This window comes from Otolemur garnettii, unplaced genomic scaffold (assembly GCF_000181295.1).
Source record: "Otolemur garnettii isolate 467f Iridium unplaced genomic scaffold, OtoGar3 scaffold00241, whole genome shotgun sequence".
In the NCBI taxonomy this organism is placed as follows: domain Eukaryota; kingdom Metazoa; phylum Chordata; class Mammalia; order Primates; family Galagidae; genus Otolemur; species Otolemur garnettii.
Genome location: NW_003852636.1, coordinates 83,585 through 110,282, shown reverse-complemented (window position 1 = coordinate 110,282; position 26,698 = coordinate 83,585). Strand labels below are relative to the sequence as shown.

The following is a 26,698-nucleotide window of genomic DNA, read 5'->3' as shown; positions in this document are numbered from 1 at the left end:
GACGGGAGCTTCTGTAAAAAGCTGGCTGCAGTTCGCCATCTTGGCTCCGCTCCCTGTGCCCATGTTTTATGGATCACAGAGCAAAGGGCCCTTTGATTCTCTTTTTCCATTTCAAGAAGAGACAATAACATTATTAAGATTTAGATTCCTACAAGTATTTGAAACCATGCACTCAGCACATGATAGCTTGAAGGGTAACAACAACAGTAGTAGTAGTAGTAATAACCACAAGTGCTAACATTTGCCAAGTTATTTCCTGTGTGTCAAGCTCTGTTCTTGGCCCTCTAAATGTATAATTACCTTTAGTCCTCTCTGTAGTCACATGAGGGAGGTGCTGTTATTGTCCTCATTTCACAAATATAGACAAGGAGGCAGAGAAAAATTAAGGAACTTAGACTACACAGGTAGTAAGTGGGAGAAATGGTTTCTAAATCTAGGCATGCTCATCATCAAGGCTACACTCTACTGCCCTCTACTGCTGATATGCTATACATACCTTTTTGCTACATGCTTTTTTTGTTCCAGATGAGTGACTCTGAGTTCAGGGAGGGCAATGGATATGTGTTAGGTCATAAAGATAATTAGTAAAGAACCCTCGACTAGAAGTTAATACTTTTTACATTTTATCATCCTGTTGCTATAAATTTTATTCTTTGAATTTGACTTTCTATAGTAACTAAAAATCTCCAAATGCTTCCTGAATAGTCACTAGCTTATCCTTTGCCTCTCTGTAAGGTCAACAGAGCACATAGCAGGTCTTCCATTTTCCTAATGGGAAAGCTGAGTTCCATAAAGGGGTTAATAGCATTATTTGGTGTTAGGTGTTTCCTTTTTTGTCTGTTGTACACATTCCTGCTCTCTTTATTTCTGTTTTCATCATTCAGTTGGGAAGCTGTCTTTACAAAGATTCCTAGACTTTATAGCCCCATTAGATATATCCAAAAGGATGGGTATTTGTTAATGAAAGGTGAACTTCATAGAATGCAGTACCCTTTGCCATGTCCTGGTGTTCAGTGGATTCTGGCTTAAAGACCATTTGCGGGCTTTTTGTTTAAGAGATATTTTTATGAAGTACGAGATATCAGTAATGGAAAGGTCTTTATAGCTTATGTTTCAACACCCTTCCAGATGAGGAAACATAGGTACAGAGAGGTGCATTGACTTATCCTGGATTTTGTGAAGTCTCTTGCCATTGCCGTTACCATTTTATGACTGTGGGACAAATTTCATCTTATCATAGAAGGAGTAAGAGGAACAAAGTTTTCCTAATGGCACAGCAAGCCAGAGAATGCAAATAGAGTCTATGCTTGCAATGGTATGGTTAATCTTAAATTTCCAGTTTAGTTGTTTTGTTCCAGATGAGTGACTCTGACTTCAGGGAGGGCAATGGATTTGTGTTAGGTTTATAAATAACCATCAAGTGTATATCAATTTGTGGTATCAGGACATATAGGTAGTGTGTTAGCTCTTTTGTCCAACTATAACAAAATAACTGAGTTTTGTTATTATATAAACAACAGAAATGTATTTCTCACTGTTCTAGAAGCTAGAAGCCCACAATTAAGGCACTGGCATGTTTAGCATCTGGGTCTCATCTCTTCTTCACATATGATGCTTTGCTGCTTATTCCCTGGAGAAGATAAACATCATTTCCTTATATAATGGGAGTAGAAGAGAACAAATCCACTCTATCAAGTTATTTTAAAAGGGGCCTAATCCCATCCATGAGGGTCATCCTTATGACTCAATCAGCTCCTAAAGGCCCTACCTTTTACTATTCGTACTTTGGCAATTAAGTTTTAACATATAAATTTAGACAATACATAAACCTTATCAGGTATCCTGTAGGAAAATAGAATAAAATTGTGTTTGAAACTTATTTCCCACGCAAAAGAGTCCCTATAGTTTAGTGTTTAAAAATATGGCTCCTGGCTCAGACTTCATGGATTTAAATCATGCCTCTACCACTTTCCCACTAAGTGACTTTGGGTATTCTGGTCTCTGTGTTTCCCCCTTTGTGAATTAGGGATGATTACTCTAGTAACTGCTTCATACAATTGTTACATTGATTAATAGTGTTAACAATTGTAAAGTACTTAGAACAGAATCTGAAACCTAATATGCATTTAATAAATATTCATTGTTGTTATTAGTCATAGGATTACTTGTAAGCCAGAAAGCCTCCTCCCTGTGACTTAGCCAGTCTGAGTGTTGTTGAGTTCTTTCCAGTTGAAAATGCTTCTTGGACATCCTACATGGTAGAAGCAGTAAAGTCACTTTCCTGACTGATGAATGTGCCCCTGGTGTACCTGCTCCTCACTCTTTGTTTTGTTTTGGTTTTTGAGACAGAGTCTCACTTTGTCCCCCCCGGAGAGTGCCATCGTGTCATAGCTCACAGCAACCTTAAACTCTTGGGCTCAAGTGATTCTCTTGTCTCAGCCTCCCCAGTAGCTGGGAATACAGGCACGCACCACAATGCCTGGATATTTTTAGAGACAGGTTTCACTCCAGCTCAGAGCTGGTCTCGAACTTGTGAGCTCAGGTGATCCACCCGCCTCAGCCTCCCAAAGTGCTGGGATTACAGGTGTGAGCCACTGCGCCCAGCCCATGCTCACTCTTTGTAGCTGGTTTCCAAGAATGGAGGAAGGAAGGGCCTCAGTTTGACTGAAACTTAGTGAGGCCCATTTAGATATGCATCGTGTCTTGACATTTGCTATCTTATTCCTTCCCTGACCCTGGCACTAGGCTAGGCCATGAAGATATCATCTCCTCTAGGGTTCCCAGTGTTATTCTTTCCTAAATAATCCATATTATTCCAAGAAAAAAAGTGATTTTGGGAAATTTATATTCCTTAGGGCTGTGACTGCTAAGTGGGATGAAGGAGAGAAGGACCCTGGATTGTAAGACTCCCTCCTCCTAAGTGAGTTTTTTTGCTTTAAGCTTGTCTTTATTTTTTTCTTAGACCAGGAACCATCACTCTGCAGGCCCTTTCAGAAGCTAATAGAAGGCTATGGATGGAAGCCATGGATGGGAAAGAACCTGTAAGTTACCTGACCCTGGGGATACCTTCCAGCAAAGGCCAATTACTATGTGTGAATATTGTCTAGTGGCTTCACTGGGTCTAAAACAATTAAATTGTAATAGATTATTCATACCCAAAGCTTTAAAGAGCTGGAAGGAATTGTTGCTTCCGTGTTTCTAGTAAAGTACTTTAGTTCTAGTGAGGGTGATGGACTTAGTAAGATCACTCACAGAGAAAGCATCAAAGCTGCTTTCTCTCTCATAGAATGCAAATCTCTCAGCAACCTGCTGTAGATTTAGACTATATCAGTATTCCTAGAAGATTTTCTTAAATAAAATCAAGCCTTTTTGTATTATAAATTGAATATGTGTTCATCTATAATAGAAAGATAGAAAACAATTGCTATTATTTTGAATAAGTAATTAAGATTTTAATCATACTGATTTTTCTGCTCCCTCTTTTTAAATCTCTAACTCAACTCATTCTCTTTAACAGTACAGCTGATAGAGGAGATGACATTCATTGCCATTGGTAACTCAAAATGCACCACTCTATTTTGGAAGCTGTTGTACAGTATCATATGTAGTCCTTTAAATGAGTTAGTGATTATCATCTAGAGTCCAGTATGAACAGTCAGAAATCTTTGGAAAACATTCTTTCTTCAGTATTATCCTAGGACATTTTTTAGTGCCATGTGGAATAATATTAGCTTCCTGATGTTGGAATTCCAAAAGCCTGGATTTAGATTTAGATACTGAATAGTTGTATGACCTTGATCAAGTTCTTTTTTTTTTAAGAACTTTTCTGTGACTCAGTTATCTTTCCTTCAATAGAATGGCTGTTCTACCTCACAGGATCACTTTGAAAAACCAGATGAAAGCCATAATTTGTTCTCTTAAGAATTTTAGGTGCTTGTAACTGAGCTGAAGGATGGGTGCAAAACTACTAAAATCCAGTAGTATTTTGGATACAGTCTTAGTGACTGTAAGTGCTAACATTTCATCCCACTGACTATGAGGGATAATGCATTCATGGTTTTTCTTTCTGTGTGACCTCAGTATCCTATGTAGACTGAAGAGAAGTAACCAGATCTTGGATTACATTTATAGCAACCTTGAACATAACAGGAGAGAAGTGTTGTTGTAAAGACTGCCATCTAGAAAGTAGGCTAGGATCTTTCCTCTGTCACCTTCCAGAAACCTGTTGCTTAACATACATGCCTGAGATGTTACTCTAGAAGTATTTCAGTGGGCTCAGCTATACATTTATCTGTTGACTCATTCACGTTTACTCTTGCTTTAGGTTTTTAAACATCAAAAGGTGCAGATAGCTATTTGTGTAGAAGGATGTTAGCACATCGGCCCATTGAATGTGGATCCACAACAACTTGTTCATGGCAGACTTTTCGTAAATATCTTGTTTATAAAAGTGACAGCAAGGCTAGTCAGTCAAGAAATCTCTCTCACTGAAATGTCCATGGGTATACACAAATGTAGAATTTATTTTATGAAAAAGAGGCACTGTTGAAACTGACTCTAAGGCGCCAGCCATGTACACCTAAGGTGGCGGGTTCGAATCCCCAGCCCAGACCCGCCAAACAACAATGACGGCAGCAACCAAAAAATAGCCGGGCGTTGTGGCGGGCGCGGGTGGTCCGAGCTACTTGGGAGGCGGAGGCAGGAGACTCGCTTGAGCCCAGGAGTTGGAAGTTGCTGTGAGCTGTAATGCCACGGCACTCTACCCAGGGGGACAGCTTGAGGCTCTGTCTCAAAAAAAAAAAAAGAAGCTGAAACTGACTCTAACATATGGCACAAAGAGCACTTATTTCCTGCAGCCTTATTTTGCTCATATCGCTGCTTTAGTAAACACCGCAGTCCACTAGCTTTACACATCATGGGCATGCCTTGGGTTAAACTGTCAAAGAAGATCGGTCCTTGAAAAAATATCTAGTCTAATCCTGATCCCTTTTTTTTTTTTTTTTGAAGCACAGTCTCACTATGTCACCCTGGGTAGAATGTCGTGGCGTCACAGCTCACAGTAACCTCTAACTCTTAGGCTTAAGCAATTATCTTGCCTCAGCCTCCTGAGTAGCTGGGACTACAGGCACCTGCCACAATGCCCAGCCTTTTTTTTTTTTTTTTTTTGGTCGTAGTTGTCATTGCAGGCCTTGGCTGGATTCCAACCTGCCAGCTCCTGTGTATATGGCTGGCCCCCTAGCTGCTGAGCTGCAGGCACTGAGCCAATCCTCATCACTTTATTGACAGAAATTTTGAAATCTATAGAAATGGTTTGCCTAAGATTTTCTAATATAATTGCGGTAGTTCCAGTACTGGACTTCAAGACTAAATAATCTTCTGTCTGGTGTCTCATATCATTAACACAATACATACTTCAAGACAGGCAAGAGAGTCTTGGTAAGTACATGCATCTCTTTCAGATGGTCACTTGCCTTTCCACAGAGACACATCCATTAACTAGTGATGGGAGATTGGTGAAGGGAACATTTACATTTTACTATTAATGCCCATTAGTCAGGTATCCATGAGAAAAACACTTCCTATCTCTTATGTACCTCTTGCTTCATCATAAAAATTCTTCAAGCTTCACATAAGTCAATGTCTATTATGGATTGGGTACAACTTTAGGTACAGTGAACTGTAGAAATCTAGGGAAAGTTTTAGGAATTCTTTTATTGTTTCCTAGGAATATGAGCAAAAATGATTCTGTTTAGCCTACTTTTCTTTCTTCTTAAAAGCCTTGGTGTCTCTAATGATTTATATGGTCAATCTTTCTAAAAAGTTTTAATGTTCTTTGCCTACTTACCTAAAGTAATTCACAATTGCCATGATTTTTTCTTTCTTTTTTTTATTGGTGGGATTTATTGAGGGTACAAGAAACCAGGTTACACTGATTGTATTTGTTAGTTAAAGTCCCTCATATAATTGTGACTTGCCCCCCAAAAGTGTGTCTCTGTTTTTCTTTTGTAGATCTATCACAGTCCGATAACAAAACAAGAAGAAAGTGAGTCATTCTAGTTTTTGGTCTACTACTGTTTGTTATCAGGTGCTAGCTGTCCTAATTATTGTAAATGCTGGCAAGTAATGATGTGTATTATTTATGCAATCCTGCATGCAGGTGCCTGTATATGAAATGAAAATCAGCCCTATTTTTTTAAGCATATCTGTTAACGAAACTAAAGAAGACTCTTCATCATAAGCTATTTCTGTGATAATATAGAGGGACACATTATACATTTCATCTTCTGGATACTTGATACAAATTGTGCACATTTCCAGGGTAACATTTCACATTTCATGTTTTTCTTACATAAAGCTGACATAATGCAAAGAACTAAATAAAAGTATTTTGTGTTATGTGAGTTAAAACTAAAGGTGATTAGAAATGATCAGCTTTAGTCTCACAGTAGTCCCTTAGCTCTCTCACTGTAGTATTATAATATGATCATTAAATGTTTGATGTATGACACATATTGTAGAACTATCTAACTCTGTTTTCCTTTACTTGAAACAGTGGAGCTGAATGATGTAGGTTTCAAGTTTGTTAGGAAATGCATCAACATTATTGAGACCAAAGGTAAGATTTGAACCATAGCCATGACATCATTTGAATCTGGTCACTCTGATTTTTATACTGGGGCAATTATATCATCTATTGATCTGGACCCATTTTAGGAATGAAGACTGTTGTAAACCTAGTGTGATTGATACAGTCTATAAGGTTACAGGAAATTCAGAACCAGCGTTAACCTAAGCATGTTTGGATAATTTGTGGAGAAAGAGGTAAAATGGTTTATTGGGTATTCTTAAATAGTAATATGGTACTATCCAATTAATGAAAAGTTGAATTATTGCACAATACATAATTAGTTTAAAAACTGATGGAGGGGGTGGCGCTTGTGGCTGAAAGGTAAGGTGACTAGATGTCCCGCTTTTGGCAGATCAGTCCTGATTTTTAACAACTTGTCCCGCGTCCCATGGCATTTTTAAAAAGTCCCGATTTTTGGAAAGAATGCGCAACAAGCTAGGGAAAGGCAGGACAACAGGAAGGGAATATACGGTTTTTCGGCTGCTGAAAAGGTTAATGTAACTTCATTTGGAAATGAAAAGACTAATGTAAACTCCCTACTCCCCTCCTGGGCAAGGTCGCCCAGGTGGCCAGGTGCCCTACTCCTTTGAGCCATAGGTGCTGCCCTATACATAATTTTTTTAATGTATTATATTTGTAAATTGTACTTATGTTGAAATTAAAAAATATATTACAATACTATTTTTGCATTCTGTGAAAATTTTTGTTGCTCCACATAGACCAAATTTTTAATTAACAACAATTTTCCCCCCGTCAATGGTGTCCTGCTTTACCAGTGTTAAAATCTGTTCACCTTACTCAAAGGAGTAAGGCACTGGCTCCATAGGCTGGAGGTGGCAGGGTCAAGCACTGCCCTGGCCAGTAACTGCCCTCCCCCCCCAAAAAAAAAATCGATGGGAGCAAAACTAAAGTCAGGCAAACGTGGTATCAGCATTCTTTCTAGTTGATAACTCTCCCTGCTTTCTGCTTTCCCCTCTGAGGATATTTAGAATGTGGGCAAGTATAATGTATAAGCCAAGCTTCTTTTTTCTTTCATGTTTCTTTAGTCTTTCTTAGCCTTTCTTGTCACAACTACCTTACTCCAGCCTGCTCTTCCTTTACACTGCTGTTTGGAAGCCACTTGAGGGTTGAAATTTCTTGTCTTTTCAGTTACTCCATAGCCTCTTTCTAATGTGGTTGTACCATTTTGAGCTATTGGCTGCCACTTACCTGAGCATATCATTCTAATTACTATAGACTTTGTTTTCTTCTGTTCAGATTAAAGAGATATAATCCTAATGAAAGGATGGATTATTTGAATACATGCTTTAGGATTGTTACCCTGTTACAGGGGAGAGCTTGAGAACTTGAAGAGAATACGTTGAACCTTTCCTATGTGAACTGACTCTAGTGTACGAGTACCTAATTTCTCTACCCTGGGGGTGGTGAATGCTCTAACTATATAAACAAAACTGACTGGATTTTCTTTCTCTAGGGATCAAGACAGAGGGCTTGTACCGCACTGTGGGCAGCAATATTCAGGTTCAGAAGCTGCTGAATGCCTTTTTTGGTAACAATTTTACCGTCATAATTCCTACTGGGAGTATTTCTCTGTGTCAGAAAGAAGTGCAACTGGAAGAAAAAGGAGAAATTGCCAATAAGTGTTTCACAATAGTTTTAAAAATTATTTTGACAGGCACAATGTCTACCAATTTGCCTACTCTGGATCAAAGATAGTCTTGCCTTGAATATTTGGCTGTCATCTCTTCTAAACATCTTGTTCACTCTATAAACCTTTTGAAGTATGGTTCTTATCCCTGTCTCCTCACTGGAACTGCCTGGCTAAACATACCAGGCAACTTCTTTTCAAATTCCATGAACATTTTCAAGTGTCTGTATTACTCGATCTCTATACTTACTGCTCCCTCCTTTATAAAACATCCCCCTTACATGGCTTTCATGAAAACAGTTTCCTTATCATTTTAATATTTTTTTTTTTGAGACAGAGTCTTACTATGTCGCTCTTGGTAGAGTGTCATGGTGTCATAGCTCACACCAACCTCAAGCTCTTGGGCTTAAGTGATTCTCTTGCCTTAGCCTCCCAAGTAGCTGGACTACAAGCTCCCGCCACAATGCCTGGCTATATTTTTTGTTACAGTTGTCATTGTTGTTTAGCAGATACAGGCCGGGTCTGAACCCACCAGCTCCAGTGTATGTGGCCGGCGCTCTAACCACTAAGCTATGGGCACCGAGCCTGTTTTAACTTCTTACACTATACCTTTCAGTGGCTCTTGCTAAGTATTTTTCCCCATTTTTAAAATACATTCTTTTGTTCTCCATCACTTCTTTCTCTACATTTTTCTGTTGATTATTTTTATCCTGATTATGGGTCAGATTTTCCCTTTTCCGTATTTCTAGTAATCTTTTTTGGTTATTGGACATTGTTATTTATTTTTTGTGTTGATTTTGTTTACTTCTAAAGAGCTTTGCACTTTGCTTTGTTGGCAGTTGTTTGACAGTTGATCAGTTTGATGTTTTGAGGCTTCTTTTTAAAGCCTTACTATGCCAGACATAAAGTATCCTTTTCTGATTAGCTTAGCTCTACTAGTAAGATCTGACTTGTTTTTTCTCTGCATTCTTATTGATTAAAACCCAAACATCTCCCACTTCTGTCTTCTTTAAGCTTCTCTGAACTTTGATTTTTGTATCTTCAACTGAGCAAGACCTTCAGGCTCATCTTGTTCCCACTCTGTGTGTTACCATCTAAAAAGTGCTTTTCATTTGGCAAGCCGTGGAAATGGTAGGGCCTATCTTATTTCCTTTATTTCAGAAACATAGTCCTGTGTTGTCTGTTGTTCAGTGACTGCAAACGTAGTTTCTTGTATATTTTCCAGTTTTCTAATTGTTAAAACAAGATGGCAAGTATGGTACTAATTTCTAATTAAAACGTGGCTGGCTGAGAGTCGAAGTACCCTGTGTAGTTTTTGCTAGTACTTGTTTGCTGACAACACCCAAAAGTCTCTACTTCATATACCTTCTCTTGAGTTTTAAATTTGGTTGGCTACTACACCTCTGTTCTTTATCTATATTAATATCATGGTACACATTATAATGATCATGTATGTATAGCCAATCGGGGGTCAGTTGGTTGAGGCATTAGGCCCTAAAGGCCAAGGCAATCAATATTGGAATCTCTGCACAGGTTCTTTGCATAGATATTACACAGGTACCTATCTTTGACACTTCCAAAAGTAAACTCATTTTTCCCCTTTCCTGTTAAATCTGCTTTTCTGTCTTTTGTGAGTGTTTGTGAACCATCGGGTAATCTTAGTTTTAACAAAATGTTAGAGAACAAACCGGCTGTGGAAAGCTGCCGTTTCAATAATATATGTGTTCTTGGTCTATTCTGTTGTGTGATTGATGGTGTGTTGTTATCACATTATAGATTACATTATTAGTATCTCAGTATCTATTTTCACTAATCACTTTGCATTCTTTAAGAATTCAAGTTGTAAAAAAAAATAAAAATAAAAATGAAAAAGAATTCAAGTTGTGCTAGGCATGGTCACTCACGCCTGTAATCCTAACACTCTGGGATACTGAGGTTGGTGGATTGCCTAAGCTCACAGGTTCAAGACCAACCTGAGCCAGAGAAAGACCTTTTCTCTAAAAGTAGCCAGGAATTGTGGTGGTTACCTATAGTCCCAGCTACTTGGGAGCCTGAGGCAAGAGAATCACTTGAACCCAAGGGTTTGAGGTTGCTGTGATGCATGGCACTCTACTGAGGGTGACAAAGGGAGACTTTGTCTCAAAAAAAAAGAATTTAAATTGTCTTATTTCTGACTAATTTTGAACCCATCTCATTAGATAAATTATAGTGTTACTTATGTAAAAGAACTGACATCTGGGCCAGAATATTGAGTCTCTGATAAATTGTTGATCTCAGATCAACTGTATTGAATAAAGTTTTCAGTATCAGTACATTTTTCTACTTATCCATAATAAGTTTTTAAAAAATGCCATGCCACAAATCCTATTTATTCTTTCTTAAGCTTTGATAGGACTGAAATGTTTCCCCAAAATTGTACATGGCAGTGCAATCCAATTTAAACATCGAGGAAAATGGCAGAGTTGTCATATTTCAACTGTTTAACTCCCCATTCTATAACTATTTGCCTTCACAGGGATATCTGAAATATAGACCAGGTAGTTGGATAGAAACATTTTAGGTATACATTGAAACATTATAATACATTTAAACAGTTTTTTTTAAATTTATATATAAAAAATGGTAACCCCTGATCCCTGCTCCAAACCTAAAATGTCCAGATCTGGTGATTTATTCATTCCTCATTCATTCATTCAGCAAATACGCATTTGAGTGCTGGGGCTCTATAGCCTTGGTGCCACATGTGGCCTTCTGGATCTTTTAATGCATTCTTTTAACTGAATCCACATTTTATTGTGAGGTGTGGATATAGTTGAGTGTCTGTACTTGAGGATCTGCAGGGCTACATGTGTCCTTAAGAGGCCACAGGTTCCCCACCCTTGGCTGGTATTTCAGGGCTATAGATTAAACAATAAACATACTACCTACCTTTCCCACCTTGGTGAGACTTACATTCTCTGGGAAGGACTGTTTCTCAGATAGCTTATGATGTCTCCCCTAGTTATGTGAGGAGTCGGTTCTGCTAAGTTTCTTTTATGTTATGTATTCATGAATCATCAAGGCTGCTTGCTTCTTTTTACTCTTTTGTAATGTATTGTCAGTGCAGTAGGAGTTTGTCACCTTGGCTGTATGATTTGTCCAAGAGGTAGATCATTCATTCTCATTTTGCTTATGCACCGTCTTTTCTTCTCTTTTTTTATGTGTCATGCTCTGTGCCCCTTAAAAAGACACTTTCCAGATATTTTCCTTTTTGACACAGAGTCTCACTTTATTGCCCTCGGAAGAGTGCCATGGCGTCACTGCTCACAGAAACCTCAAACTCTTGGGCTTAAGCAATTCTCTTGCCTCACCCTCCAAGTAGTTGGGACTACAGGTGCCTGCCACAACACCCGGCTATTTTTTAGTGACTGGATCTTGCTCTTTCTCTGGCTAGTCTTTTTTATTTTTTGATTAATTGATTTTATTTTTTTTAATTTGCAATTATATTTTATTTATTTTTCTTTTTTCTTTTTTTAATTAAATGATAGCTGTGTACATTAATGCAATCATGGGGTACAATGTGGTGTTTTCATATACAATTTGAAATATTTCATCAAACTGGTTAACATAGCCTTTATGTCATTTTCTTAGTTATTGTGTTAAGACGTTTATATTCTACTCTTAGAAAGATTCACTTGTACCCTTGTAAGAACTCCTCAGCTCAGGCAGTCCACCCACTTCAGCCTCCCAAGTGTTGGGATTACAGGCATGAGCCACTGTACTTGGCCTACTTTTCAGGTATTTTATTTTACTCAATCAACCTATAGACTTCTTTCCCTATGACATTTCCTATAATGTATAACTGTGGGCTTTCATCTGTTGTTTACTAACGTTTCCTTTTACTCAAAAATTAGTGTTTTCTGGTAAATATAATGTAATAGACCACAAAATGAATGGAGACACCGTCAATAATTAGATTTTTATATGACACCCTGTGTTAATAGACACTATACATTTTAAGGTGTAGTCTTCACTCATGTTGGATTCTTGTTCACAGAAATACTAATGTGATCATCTAAGTCAGTGGTTCTCAACCTTCCTAATGCTGCAGCCCTTTAATACAGTTCCTCATGTTGTGGTGACCCCCAACCATACAATTATTTTTGTTGCTATTTCATAACTGTAATTTTGCTACTGTTATGAATTGTATTGTAAATATCTTATGTGCAGGATGTATTTTCATTTGTTATGACCCACAGATTGAGAACCGCTGATCTAAGAGAAAGCTTGGTACCACACGTATAATTTCTGTTTCTCTATCCTTTGACAAGCCATAGCCATCTTATTTATGACAATGCCTACTTTTGTCATTAATGTCTTGGAAAATATGTTGTGCCCCAGAGACTATTAACTATTTCACTATAGAGACAGAGGGATGAGATCGAGCATGGATAGCAATGATACTTGAAGTACTGGGAGGGGCCCTTGAGGAAGGAGAGCCTGGCTGGAAATCATATATAGAAAAGCATAGTTCTTTACCCCTTGCCATGCCAGTGTCCTATTAATTCTTTCCTTTCCTCCCTCCCTCCCTCCCTTTATTGTCTCACTTTGTCACACTTGGTAGAGTGCTGTGGTGTCATAGCTCACAGCAACCTTAAACTCTTGGGCTCAAGCAACTCTCTTGCCTCAGCCTCCCAAGTAGCTGGGGCTATAGGCACCCGCCACAATGCCCGGCTATTTTTAGAGACCAGGTCTCTCTCTGGCTCAGACTTGTCTTAAACTTTTGAGCTTAGGCAATCCACCCACCTCAGCCTTCCAGAGTGCTACGATTATAGGCATGAGCCACTGTGCCCAGCTATCCTACTAATTTAAACAGAAGAGAACTTTCTATGGTGAGTGAAGTAAGAAATCCACTGCTAACATGTGGATCAAAAAAGAATAAAAAGTAGAATATACTTACTATACTTTGAACATCTTTTGATAATAATTTAATTAATGATCTTTAAAAATTTCCATGGCACACCAGTTGAAAATCACTGCCTTAAAAGATGAGGGCATACAGCTTGCTCTTTTTACACCATACAAAGATACAACAAGTTGTTGGCAGTTTGCAGCCTTGAACAGGACTTTCAAAAGAACCTGATCATGCTGGCAGGCAGATTTTGGACTTGTACCTTATAGAACTGTGAGAAATATCTATTGTTTATAAGTCACTCTGTCTATGATAATTTGTTATAGTAGCATGAACTGACTACAACTGTATCCTCTCCAGGTTTTCTTATTTCCTTGCCAGCCCAAAGTATCATTTTTATTGTTGTCTGGAGAACTGGAGAAACTGGTTTCCTACTCAATCTATTAAGTCTATTCTATGGCATCTGTTTTTTGTTTTTTTTTTGTTTTTTTTTTTTTTAAGATTTCAGATTAATGTGGTTAGGTTGCATAGTTTTCTTCTGTAAGGTTAAAGTTCAAGTTTTAGAATTGTACTTGTGTCCTTCAGGATTTGTGCCATATAGTTGTGCAGTGTACTCATTGGGTGGGAACTTACCTAACCCCTCTCCCACACTGGAATTTAATTTAGTTTTTCTCTCAGTTGAGCATGTAGTTGTTAATATACTAGTTTCAATTTAGTACTAACTACAATGATGCTTGTTTTTCCATTCTTCTGAGACTTAGGAGAATGTTCTCCAAGTCTGTCTAGGTCATTACAAAAGATACAGAATCCCTATCATATTTTATGGCTCGATATTATTTCATGGTATGCATATGCCAGAATTTATTAATCCATTTATGTATTTATTAAAGGGCATTGGGTTGTTTCCTCATCTTTGTGTTTGTTTATTATGCAGCTATATACATTTGAGTGCAGATATCTTTATAGTAAAATGTCTTCTTTTGGGGGGTATATACCTAGTAATGGGATTGCAGTATCAAATGTTAGGTCTACTTTTAGTTCCTTGAGTAACCTCCATACTTCTTTCCACAGAGTTTGTACTAGTTTTCAGTCCTACCAATGGCACATGAGCATTCCCTTCTCTCCATAGCCATGCCAGCATCTGTTGCTTTGGGACTTTGTGATATGAGCCATTCTAACTGGGGTTAGGTGATATCTCAAAGTTGTTTTGATTTATATTTCTCTGATGATTAGGGATGATGAGTGTTTTTTTCATGTGTTTGTTGGTCATTCATCTGTCCTTATGAAAAAAGTTTATGTTCATGTTGTCTTTCCTAGTTTTTAATGGGTTTTTTTGCTCTTGTTACTTTGCTTGAGTTCTCTGTAGATTATTGTTATTCGCACTTTCTTTTTATTTGTAGCATGCAGATATCTTCTTTTATTCTAAATTTTGTCTCTTTGCATTGTTGGATTGTGCCCTGGGCTATGCAGAAACTTAGTAAAATATTGGGTCCCATTTATTTATTTTTGCTGTTGCTGTGATTGCTAAGCTAACTGATCAAAATTGGTGTAGCCAAGAGTTAGTTTCTTTAATAATCAATTTATCTGCCTGAAAGCATACTCTCTTGATTTCTGTTAGTAGTTCTAGTGTCCCCAGACCCCCATTTTGAACCATTTCAGCCACATGCACAATTTCTCAGCATCTCTTATCTTCTGTACCCTCCATTCTTTCAATAAATTTTATTGAGTTTCCCTGTATCAGGTGGTACATGTATAACAGTGAAGAAGGCAGACAAAATCTCTGCTCTCATGGAACTTAAGAGTCTAGCAGCAGCTATAGTTAATGGATGCAGTAATGCATTTTCTTCCCAGAACGTACTCTGGAGTAACACAGGTTAGGGATCCTGTTAATCTCCACTAGCACAAATGGGAGAAAAAACTGTATAGGCAACTGGATAAGAAAAAACAGTCTTCACTTTGGTTAAAACAGCCTATTTTTATAATCAAGCTCTTTCATGGTGTTGATAAAAAACATACAAGATAAGGATATTATATTAACTTTGGCATAATGTAAAAGTCTTCTTTTTCTTGATGTATAGTTTATACTTTACTCTCTCTGTCCAAAGTCCAATCATTTTCTTCCGGGTCAGTTACTATTATATCTTCTAGCTTACCTTGTGATCCCCTTTCTTCTTTCCATAGCCTGTCTTATCACTCTCCTCATGTCATTTATTGATTGATATTATGTTTATTAAATACCTACTATATGCCAGAAATACAGTGAACTATTTCCTGCAACCTATTCTTATCTGGTTAATGTAGTATTGATTTCTCCACCTTATTCTTCTTTCCATCTCATTCCCTTTTAAAGCATTCTTGGGTTTCCCTCTAGTGGAGAATCCATCATCTTAGAAAAAGACAAAATCTATGCACAATCTAAGTTCAGGCTTTTTAATGTCATATACCCTATAAATTCCTGTTCATCATAAATTGCTGTTTATATATTGAAGGAGAAGAAAAATATTTTTCCTTAATCCTCATATGTTCTTAGTTAGAATAGACCCATCTATTAAGAGATTCACTAGAGTACAACAAATACAAATGTATTAAAATATGTATTTAATATATGCATGGGAGCCACCTAGGGAATGAGTAGTTCTGAAGGAGATGGCTTTGAATTGTGGCTTATATACATAGATAGCATCTTCAACAAAGAAGAGCAATTTATAGAGAATAGACAAGACAGAAGAATGGTACTTTGAGTTTTTAGGGGTGACAGCTTGTGGCCTGGCAAATAAATAGCAGATAAAAACTAATTATTAGTAAAGCTTTTTAATGTAGATTCCTCTGGTATCTTATCTGCCAATAAGGGTCTTCAGTGGTTATCCTTTCTTCTTCTTGGTAGAAAGTAGATCTGAGATACCGCTTGTCATTATTAATCTATGTTCTGTTTGTAGGCAAATAGAGGGCAGACTGCATATGCTTCTTCTTAATTGCCATCAGCTCAACAATGATAATATTTTGGGTTGGCCACTTTGTTATTGAACTAGAAAATGAACTAATACTGTGGATGGAGAGGAAACACTAGTAGTAAGACCAGATTCCACAATTTTTTCCCTATGAAATGTATTGTAAATATAATCGATCATGCATTCAGATTGCTCTGTGCCTTCCAAAATAATATTTTGTGACTCTGAGGACAGACATTAATTACACGTATGTTCTTAAAGAACACAGTCATTATGTGTGCAATATAAAATTTGTTTGTAAATCTTTTTCGTTTTTATAGTTGAAACAATCTGACACAATGATGTTAAAAATCTGTTCTTTGGCAGACAGAATGTTTACTTCTTTCACATATTTTTTATTATTTTATGGTTTATTGTGATTTTAAACCATTTCTAGGAAGTCTGGTATTCAGTTCTCATCCTAAACATTGAAGTTCTGTTTTTTTCCTTACTTCTGAATCACTGAAATCACTTTCTTATTATTGGGAGAAGTTGACTGTATTTTCTTATTATTGACATACTTACATACTATGGAGTTGTATTCTTTTGTTATAGCCCTCTCATTTAAATTATTCCTGAATTTAACATCAGGTTATGAAGATTACTTTTGTTGATCTCAGTCAGTGAGATGATTTACTTTCAGAGCAAATTACAGCAACTTTCATTTTTAAAAATTTCTCCTTATTTTTTAATTGAAGAGCAGTTAACACACACAGAAATACACAGATTCTTAAGTATATGTTTTCATCAGAAACTTTTAAAAAGGTTGTTTATTCATGCAAAATATTATACAAATCTCACTGAATTTTCACACAGTGAACAAACCCATGCAGCCCATACTTCAATCCAGAAACAGTACAGTACTTATGTACACAAGTCCTTACCAAAGGCTATTAGCTGTTAAGAGTATATAGATTAGTTTTTCTTATTTTTGGTTTTCATATGAATGAAATCATACTGTATATACTATATTATGTCTGGCTTCTTTCACTCAAGATTAGTATGTGAGATTCATCTACCCACTTATTGTCACCGAGTGTGGTTGTAGTTCACTTAATTCTCAATTTTGTACTATATTATTAAGTATCAGTGTACCGTATATTACTATTTTGTGTTGACCATTAGGGTTGTTGTATATTTTTTCTTTCTAATTTTTTCATGAGATCTCTGTCTGGAAAATAATTATAAGATTATAAACTATAGCTTTGTCTTCAAGAGTATCTGGGGAATTTTTTTTTTTTTTTGGTTGTTTACAGGACACTTCTTTATTCTGACAGACAAAAAAATGCCTACTTGTGACTTACGACCAATTTTCCCTCTCACAGGAAGCTTTATACTGGTAAATGTCCTTGTTATCTTCTGATCTTTACTTAGTTCATTCCTTTTAAGAGAGTCACTGTCCAGGAGACTCTTCACTTGGAAAAAAATTAGATCTACATGTGTCAACCTGGTGAAATAATAGGTGTGTTGATTGGATAGGTCACAGAATAGGCAACATAACAAAAGATATGAAACAACAGAAATAATTTATTACTCAGAAGTCCACAAGAGAAGTGGGATACCAGCAAGGGTCATTGGTAAGGTTGCATGGTATAGTGGTCAGTGGCGCAAGTCAGTTAGATTGTATTTGAATGTTCCATAGGGAAATTGTCAGCAGGAGACAGTTGTATGAGGCAGGTATCTGGATTGACTATATCTAGGATCTGGGAAGGGGCAGAGAATGGAAAACTTTGAAAAGGAACATGCTAAGCCCTGTTTTTGTTATGATAAAGTTTAACATATTGTCAAAGTGGATTCTGAGGCAACATATATTTATAAGAATTCACTATACATGTTATTTCTACTTTGGTGTTATTCATAGTAGTGATAGAGCCCCTATGAATATTCTTGTCCATATATTTAGTAACATGTTTGTGCACTTCTGTTGTAGGTATATCTAGGAGTGGAATTGTTGGGTTAATGGGTATATATATATTCAGGCTTTAAAAAATATTGGGGTTAATTTTTCTTATATAGTAGAAAATTTTTGTTTTAAGTGTACAATTATTTTGCTTTAAGTGTATAATTATTACTGACTTTAATGAATGATGCAGCCATACTATAAATCATTTACAGAACATTTCTGTATCCCTAAAAGATCACTCAGATGCATTTAAAGTTAACTCCTGTTTTTACTCTTAGTCCCAAGCAAGAAGTTGTCTACTTTCTGTCTCTGTAACATCATTTTCTGGACATTTCATTAAAATGGAATCATATCACACCTGTAATCCTAGCACTCTGGGAGGCCAAGGTAGGAAAATGGCCTGAATTGGGAGTTTGAGACCAGCCTGAGCAAGAGCAAGACCCCGTCTCTTAAAAATAGCCAGGCATTGTGATGGGTACCAGTAGTTCCAGCTACTTGGGAGGCTGAGGCAAGAGGATCACTTGAATCCAAGGGTTTGAGGTTGCTGTGAGTTATGACGCTACAGCACTCGACTCAGGGCAACAAAGTAAGACTCTTGTCTCAAAAAAAAAAAATGGAATCATATAATGGGTAGTCTCTTGTGAATGACATCTTTCACTTAACATAATATTTATAAAAATCATCTATGATATACCCATATGTGAGTGTTTAATTTCTTTTTCTTAGTGAATAATATTATGTCATATTTGTCTTTCCTGAATTCATGAAGTTTTGGGTTGTCCCTCATTTTGGCAAGTGTGAATAATGGTGCTATGAATATTTGTGTTCAAGTCTGTGTGTACACAACACATGTTTTCATTTTCCCTGTGCAGGTACCTGACAGTAAAATTGCTTGGTGGTATAGTAAATTTATGTTTAACTTTATGAGTAACTGCAAAACTGTGTTCCAAAGTGACTACACTATTAGACATTCTCACCAGAATTTCATTGGTGTTCCTGTTTCTTTACATCCTCAAAACCATTTATTACTTTCTGTCTTATATTTACATTCAGGAAGACCTGAAATGATATTTCATTGTGGTTTTCATTTGCATTTCTCCAATGCTTTTAATGTAAAGAAGCAGGAACACTGGTGGCACCCACGGCTCAGTGGGTAGGGTGCCAGCCTCATACTCCTAGGCTGGCAGGTTCGAACCCAGCCTGGGGCCAGCCGAACACCAATGACAACTGCAAGAAAAAAATAGCTGGGCATTGTGGCGGGCACCTGTAGTCCCAGCTACTTGGGAGGCTGAGGCAAGAGAATCGCTTAAGTCCAAGAGTTTGAGGTTGCTGTGAGCTGTGATGCCATGACACTCTACCCAGGGGAACATAGTGAGGCTCTGTCTCAAAAAAAAAAAAAAAAAAAAGAAAGAAAGAGAGAGAAAGAGGAAAGAAAGGAAGGAAGGAAGAAAGAAAGGAACACCAATGAAATACTGATGAGAATGTCTAGGAGTATATCTTCTTTGGTGAAATACCTGTCCATATCTTTTGCCCATTTGGGGGGTTAGATTCAGGGTCTTGCTATGGTGTCCATTCTGGTCTCAAACTTCTAGTATTAAGCCTTCCTTGGTCTCCCAAACTGCTGGCTTTACTGGTGTTAGGTATTCTACTCAGCCTGATTTATTGACTGAGGTGTTTATCTTCTTGTTACAGAATTATAAAGGTGTTTTTCCTAAATTCTTGTTAGAAGTTCTTTATTCAATAGGCATTTTCTAAGTAGTTTTTCAGAGTCTGTCTTTTTTCTATTCATTTTATTAATAGCTTCTTAAGAAATTCAAGTTTCAAATTTTAATGTGTTCTAACTTATTTTTCTTTTATTTATTATATTTTTCTATTATGAGCTTCATTCTTAGTCTTATATCTATGAAGTTTTCACCTAAACCAAATTGTCTTAAGATTTCCTCCTGTATATTTTCTAATAATTTTTTTAAAATCACTCAAGTGTTTTTTAAATCATTTAAGTATTTGACCCATTTTTGAGTCAATTTTTGTGTCTTGTATGTGTTGAGAGTCTAATTATCAACTTTTTTGAAGTTTGGTATATAATTGTTCCAACACTATTCCTAGAACAGACTCAATAACCAATGAATTATTTGGGCTCCTTTGTAAGATTTCAGTTAACTATTAGTAAGATGAATTTATTTTGGATTCTCATTCTGTTTTACTGATCTGTAGGTTTATACTTATGCCAATATCACACCATCTTTATAACTGTAACTTTATGCAGACATAATTTATTTTGTTGTACTTTGCTTTATTGTGCTTTCCTGATAATGTGAAATTTTTTTTTTTCACAAACAGAGTCTCACTTTGTTGCCCTTGGTAGAGTGCTGTGGCATTATAGCTCGCAGCAACCTTCAGCTTTGGGCTTAGGCAATTCTCTTGCCTCAGCCTCCCGAGTAGCTGGGACTACAGGCACCCACCACAATGCCTGGCTATTTTTTTGTTGCATTTTGGCCGGGGCCAGGTTCCAACCTGCCACCCTTGGTATATGGGGCTGGCGCCCTACTCACTGAGCCACAGACGCCACCCGATAATGTGAATTTTTTATGAATTGAAGGTTTGTTGCCATCTTGCATTGAGGAAGTCTGTGTGCCTATATTTCAATAGCATGTGTCCATTTTGTGTCTCTGTATTATATTTTGGTAATTTCCACAATATTGGAATCTTTTTCGTTATTATTGTATCTGTTATGATGATCTGTGTTCTTTGTTGTTACTATTGTAATTGTTTTTTGAAATTATTATCATTTTAATACATAATCAGTATGTAATTGTTACTCATAGTTATGTGTATTTGCATGTAAGTATGTATGTGTTTGTGTGTGTGTATAGTATTAAATTTTTGCTGCCCAATGAGTTTCATTAAATTTTTGCTGCCCAGTGAGTTTCCTGCTCAAGAGGAATTCAATAACCAGAAAGCAGGGTTTACAGGAGAGAAAGACTATTCCACATAGCACTAAATGGCGAGATGGGAAGAATTTTTCATATCCGCCTCTCTGAGAATTTAAGAGAGTGCTTTTAAAGAGAGTTTGGTGGGCAGAGGATTAGACAGTCAGGGTCTGCTCATTGGCTGGGTTCAGGGTGGAACCATCAGTCCCTCAACCACCAGCCTGGGTGGGTCAGCCATTTCACTGGAATAAAGGACCAGGAAGATATCTCAAAAGCTACATTTACATTTTGAAGTGGTGATGTTATCCTTGGAGAAAGTTAAGAATCTCTATGACCACCAGTCATGTGACTCCAGAATGGCAGAGAAGAGGATAACAGCTAATTACCATCATTATTTTTAGCTGAGCCTGTGACTTATTTTATAGTAAACCCTTTACCCTAGTTGTCACTTTGCTCCTCATTATTAATTTATATGGGCAGTTTAAATATCATCAAATTCCCTCTGCATTTTACGCTGTACACATCTCACTTCAGACCAGTCACATTCCAGGTACTCCAGTAGCCTCATATGGCCAGTGGCTGCCATATTGAAGTGAAGCTCTGAGGGCTCTGAATCCCCTGACCTCAGAAATTTGATGGTCCTGACTTCCTATTGTCTGCCACAGGGAAAGAAATATCCCTTCTCTACCATCATTTGTCTATAGATCCGTAGGTGGGGGAAACAGTGCCTCTAGAGAGAGAGGGGCTGCAAACAGGAAATGTTCCTAATAGACTGCTGCTGGCCACCTGCTTCTTGGTGGGGCCCATCCCTCTTCCAGATATCAGACTACAAACAAAGGATAATAGAACCCCAGAAAGAGGGAACCCTTTATCTTCTGGTCTATCTAAAGCTTTGACATCTCGAGGTTAGATGCGAAAGAGATTAAATCAAAGTCGAATTTCCTATTTGGCAATCTGGCCTTAGACCTAACAGTCAGGCTGTGGTGTGTGTTTTCTTTTGTGGTGTGGAGACCATGTGAGTTTAAGCACCAATCATATGCATACATTTTTAAAAGCATTTCTATATAACAGCACCATCAAACATGAGTCAACTTTAAACAAAGGTAAAAGGAAATTGTTAACCTATAGGGTGGCTATAAATTTGCGGGTACCAAGAATCTGTTATTCAATCCTGTCTGTAATACGTGCATATATTAGTTAGCTATTTATTTGGAGGCATGACAAACTACCCACAAATTTGATAACTCTTAATTGATCTGGTTAAAAGTTTAGGCTGGGATTAGCTGGGCTGCATCAGGAATGTGTGGACATTTACTTGTTGACTAGGCAGCTTCTGGGGGTGAGCTTCTGGTCATCTGTATAACAGTGGTTTCATTCTTTTGGCATTTCATCTTTCATCTATTTGTTCTCATGGAGGTGGCAGGGTTCAATGAGACAGACTGGAGGGACTGCAGAACCATGCAGGAAAGGCATCCTTCCTCTTTAGACAGGCCTGTGTCAGGAAGCTTCTCTCTCTTTGTCTTTGGATAGGAGTGATGTGCGATGTCTGGTGCCCCTGTAGGTATTTCTTTACCATGAAGAAATCTTTCACTGAGGTGGCTTTGCCGGCTTCCCCCAGGATGTGTCCAGGGCTCTTGAGGGGCCATGGGAGTGCTCTGCTGCCCTCAGCCACCCCCACCAACTCCAGGTGGCCCTTTTCTGCCTTCTTTTCCACTTGCCTCTAGGAAGCTTTATTTTTTGCAGCCCTAGGTGGCTACAGGGTGGCCACCGGTCTAGGATGGCTTGGGGTGGGGGATAGCCTAGGCCAGCTCAGGCTGCTGGAGGGTGGGGTTGTCCTGGGGCATGCCAGGGCCCTGCCTATTGCAGTGGGGCAGCCAGGACAGTACCAATGGCTGTCCCAGCAGTGACATGGGGGATCCAGAAGCCACTAGGCCAAGCCCAGTTATCTATAATTGTTTTAAGGAGCCATAAACCATACCCATGTATGATAGCATGCACTTTATTTATAAATGTTGCTGTATGTTCTGAATATTCCATCCTTGTTGCTCTTCATCCATCTCTGTCTCTTTCTTTGGGCCCCTCTATTCTATGAGAAACAATACTATTATAAAGTTTATAAATGAATGAAAGGTACAATGGTAATTCTGTCACTTTAAATCAAAAGCTAGAAGTGTTTATGCTTAGTTAAAATCCTTGTTGAAAGTCAAGATTGCTTGAAACCTTGGTCTCTTGCACTAGTTAGCCATGTTGTGAATGCAAAGGAAAAGCTGTTGAAGGAAATTAAAAGTGCTCTTATAGTGAACACATGAATGATAAGAAAGTGAAACAGACTTATTGCTGACATAGAGAAAGTTTTAGTGATCTGGATAGAAGATCAAAGAAGATGTAGTATTTCCTTAAGCCAAAGCCTAATCCAGAGCAAGGATTTAACTCTCTTTAATTCTGTGAAGGCCAAGACAGGTAAGTAAACTAGAGAAGAAAAGTTTAAACCTGGTACAGGTTGGCTCAAAGATTGGAGGAAATAAAGTATCTTCTTTTTCTTTTTTTCCTTTTATTAAGTCATATATACATAGATCATGAATACAGACATTATTAATGACTTTTTAATATTGTTCTGCTATTAACATTTGGTCTGTGGTGTACATGGTAGTCCCCCAAATTACTTATTCCAAATATGTTATCAGAAACTTTGAGTTATGTTCATTCACTTCCTCTGTACCTGTTTTCTTTTGTGAAAGGGTACTGTGGGGCAATCAAGATTTCATCCTGGCCAGTCACAGTGGTGGATCACACCTGTAATCCTAGCACTCTGGGAGGTGGATGGATTGCCTGAGCTTACAAGTTCCAGACCAGCCTGAGCCACAGCAAGACCTCGTCTCTTAAAAATAGCCAGGCATTGTGGCGGGCATTGGTAGTCCCAGCTACTCGGAAGGTAGAGGCAAGACAATCTCTTAAGCCCAAGATTTTGAGGTTGCTGTGAGCTATGATGCCAGGGCACTCAACCAAGGGCAACAAAGTGAGACTCTGTCTCAAAAGAAAATAAAAAGATTTCATCTTTCTCAGGAATATTGTGAACTCCAATTATATGCTGTGCTGAGAGGTTTATTAATGAATTAACAACTAAAACTAAACTTTCTTCAGTGCTTAAGTTAGATGCCTTTTTCTTTTCTTTTTTCTTTTGAGACAGAATCTCAGTATGTTGCTCTTGGTAGAGTGCCATGGTGTCTTAGCTCAGAGCAATCTCAAACTCTTGGGCTTAAGCAATTCTCTTGCCTCAGCCTTCCAAATAGTTGGGACTACAGGTGCCTGCCACAACGCCCAGATGTTTTTTGGTTGTTGTTGTATTGTTTGGAAGGTCTGGGCTGGATTCAAACCTGCCAGGTCCAGTGGATGTGGCTGGTGCCCTGGCTGCTGAGCTATAGGCACTGAGCATGAATGCCTTTTTCTTAATATTTTTTGTGGTGCATATTTAAATTGTACACCAGTATGTTTTGGTACTTGTATACACAGTGACATGATTATTATAGTCAAGTAAATTAACCTATCCACCTTTTAAATTATTTTTTTGTGAAAAGAGTAGCTAAAATCTTCATTCTTAGCAAATTTCTAGTGTTCAATACAATATTAAAACTATAGTCCTCATGCTGTACATCAAGATCTCTAGATTTATTCATCTGACATATCAGCACCTTTGTACCCTTTGATCTATGTTTTTCTATTTCTCCTACCCTCTTTTAACTCTGGTAACCACCTTTCTATTCTGTTTCTATGTATTTGATATTGTTTTATATAAAACTAAAAAAGCTTCCACCTAGCAAGGGAAAACAATAAAAAATATGAAAGCTTAGCTAATGGAATAGAAGAAAATATTTATGAACAATTTATGTGATTAGTGGATAATATTAAAAATGTTTAAGGTGTTCCACACAAGGCACTAGGCCTACTGTACTGATATGTACAAATGGTGCATGTCCAGTCTATAAAAATTAGGTCAACTTCAGGAGTTGGTCAATGTAGAAAGGCATTCAACTATGGAGTTTCTATTGTACTTTATTATTTAACAACTGCACAAGTTGTTTCTTAAGTCAGATACACTGAATTATGTGATGAACTCCTCTATATTCTAAACCAATAGCTTATGACTCACATGAGTTCATTTTTTTCAGTTGATTAAGTAATTTAATTATTTGATTTACAATATAAAACATATTCCTAAGCCATTTTTCCTTTTTAAATATTGAAAGCAACTATTTCCTATATAATGACACTTAAATTTAAACTTTTGAAAGCATAATTTAAAGTGATATAACTCTATAATTTTAAGATTTTTGGAAATTTAAGTAGAATAATTTTTTTTTTTTGAGACAGAGTCTCATTTTGTCACCCTCGGTAGAGTGACGTAGTGTCACAACTCACAGCAACCTCCAGCCCTTGGGCTTAGGTGATTCTCTTCCCTCAGCCTCCCGAGTAGCTGGGACCACAGGTGCCCACCACAATGCCTGGCTATTTTTTGTTGCACTTTGGGTGGGGCTGGGTTTGAACCTGCCGCCCTTGGTATATGGGGCCAGCGCCCTACTCACTGAGCCACAGGTGCCGCCCTAAGTAGAATAATTTCAAGAGGGAACCAATCCTTCCCTCCTACTCAGTCTGCATTCCAAGTTGTACATTTTTTCTTGTCTATCATTGGCACTATCTTACCTTTTATGCCATCTGGAGAGTTAGATTGTTTGCCTTTAACAACATGTGTATGTGCTTCTTAGTCATACTCTTTTGAGAAATAAAAATGTCCTCTTCATTTTACTTTTTGATTACCTTATTAGAAACAGGTTATAAAAATAGGTTTATATAAAAGACTTTAAAGAACATATACAAGGTATAAGGAATAATCTCATAAGCTTGCAAGAACTATGCTTAAAAATAGAACACAACTAGCCAGTAGTTTGCCAGTCCCCTATTTAATTTTCCTATATTCCATTCACTTCTTTCTTCACCATAGGTAATTTAGTATTTAGTATCATTTACTGTTTTTTTTTTTTTTTTAATGACAGTCATTTTTTTTACTCAGTCACCCTCGATAGAATGCCATGGCATCATGGTTCACAGCAACCTCAAACTTTTGGGCTCAAGTGATTCTCTTGCCTCAGCCTCCTGAGTAGCTGGGACTACAGGTTCCCACCACAACACTCAGCTCATTTTAGTGATGGGGGGGTCTCTCTCTGGCTCAGCCTGGTCTTGAACCTGTGAGCTCAGGCAGTCCACCCACCTCAGCCTCCCCGAGTATTAGGATTACAGGGGTGAGCCACTGTGCCTGGCCCTTTTATTCTTTTTTTTTTACGTGACCATAAAAAGTTTTAGGATTTAGCTGGGCACAGTGGCTCACTGCTGGGGTCCCACCCTGGGGTCAGTGTCTGTTAAAACCTGTGAATCTGGTGGCAAATGACTGAAAAAATACAAGTTTAGAAACTATGAAAAAGAAAGAGACAAGACACACAGAATAGAATTTTCAAAGGTGGACACCCAGAGAATCAACACCTGCTTGTGGGGTTCTTTCCCTCTTTCTAGGGGTGTTATCCCTTGCCAAGAATGGAGTCTTTGGTCTTCATTCTGCCTGCAGCTCATACCTATAATCCTAGCACTCTGGGAGGCCCAGGTGAGCTCACAGGTTCAAAACCAGCCTGAGCAAGAGTGAGACCCTGTCTTTTTTTTTTTTT

At 37.7% G+C, this 26,698-nt stretch overlaps 1 protein-coding gene across 1 annotated transcript in view; it reads left to right on the top strand.

Moving 5' to 3' along the window:
* OPHN1 (oligophrenin 1) overlaps positions 1 to 26,698 on the top strand; it is a 443,853-nt gene that overhangs the window by 373,166 nt on the left and 43,989 nt on the right. The window contains exons 12-15 of the mRNA XM_003802239.2: positions 2,963 to 3,041; positions 6,010 to 6,043; positions 6,554 to 6,616; positions 8,103 to 8,177. Coding sequence (XP_003802287.1) covers positions 2,963 to 3,041; positions 6,010 to 6,043; positions 6,554 to 6,616; positions 8,103 to 8,177 — 251 coding nt within the window. The remainder of the gene's footprint in view (positions 1 to 2,962; positions 3,042 to 6,009; positions 6,044 to 6,553; positions 6,617 to 8,102; positions 8,178 to 26,698) is intronic.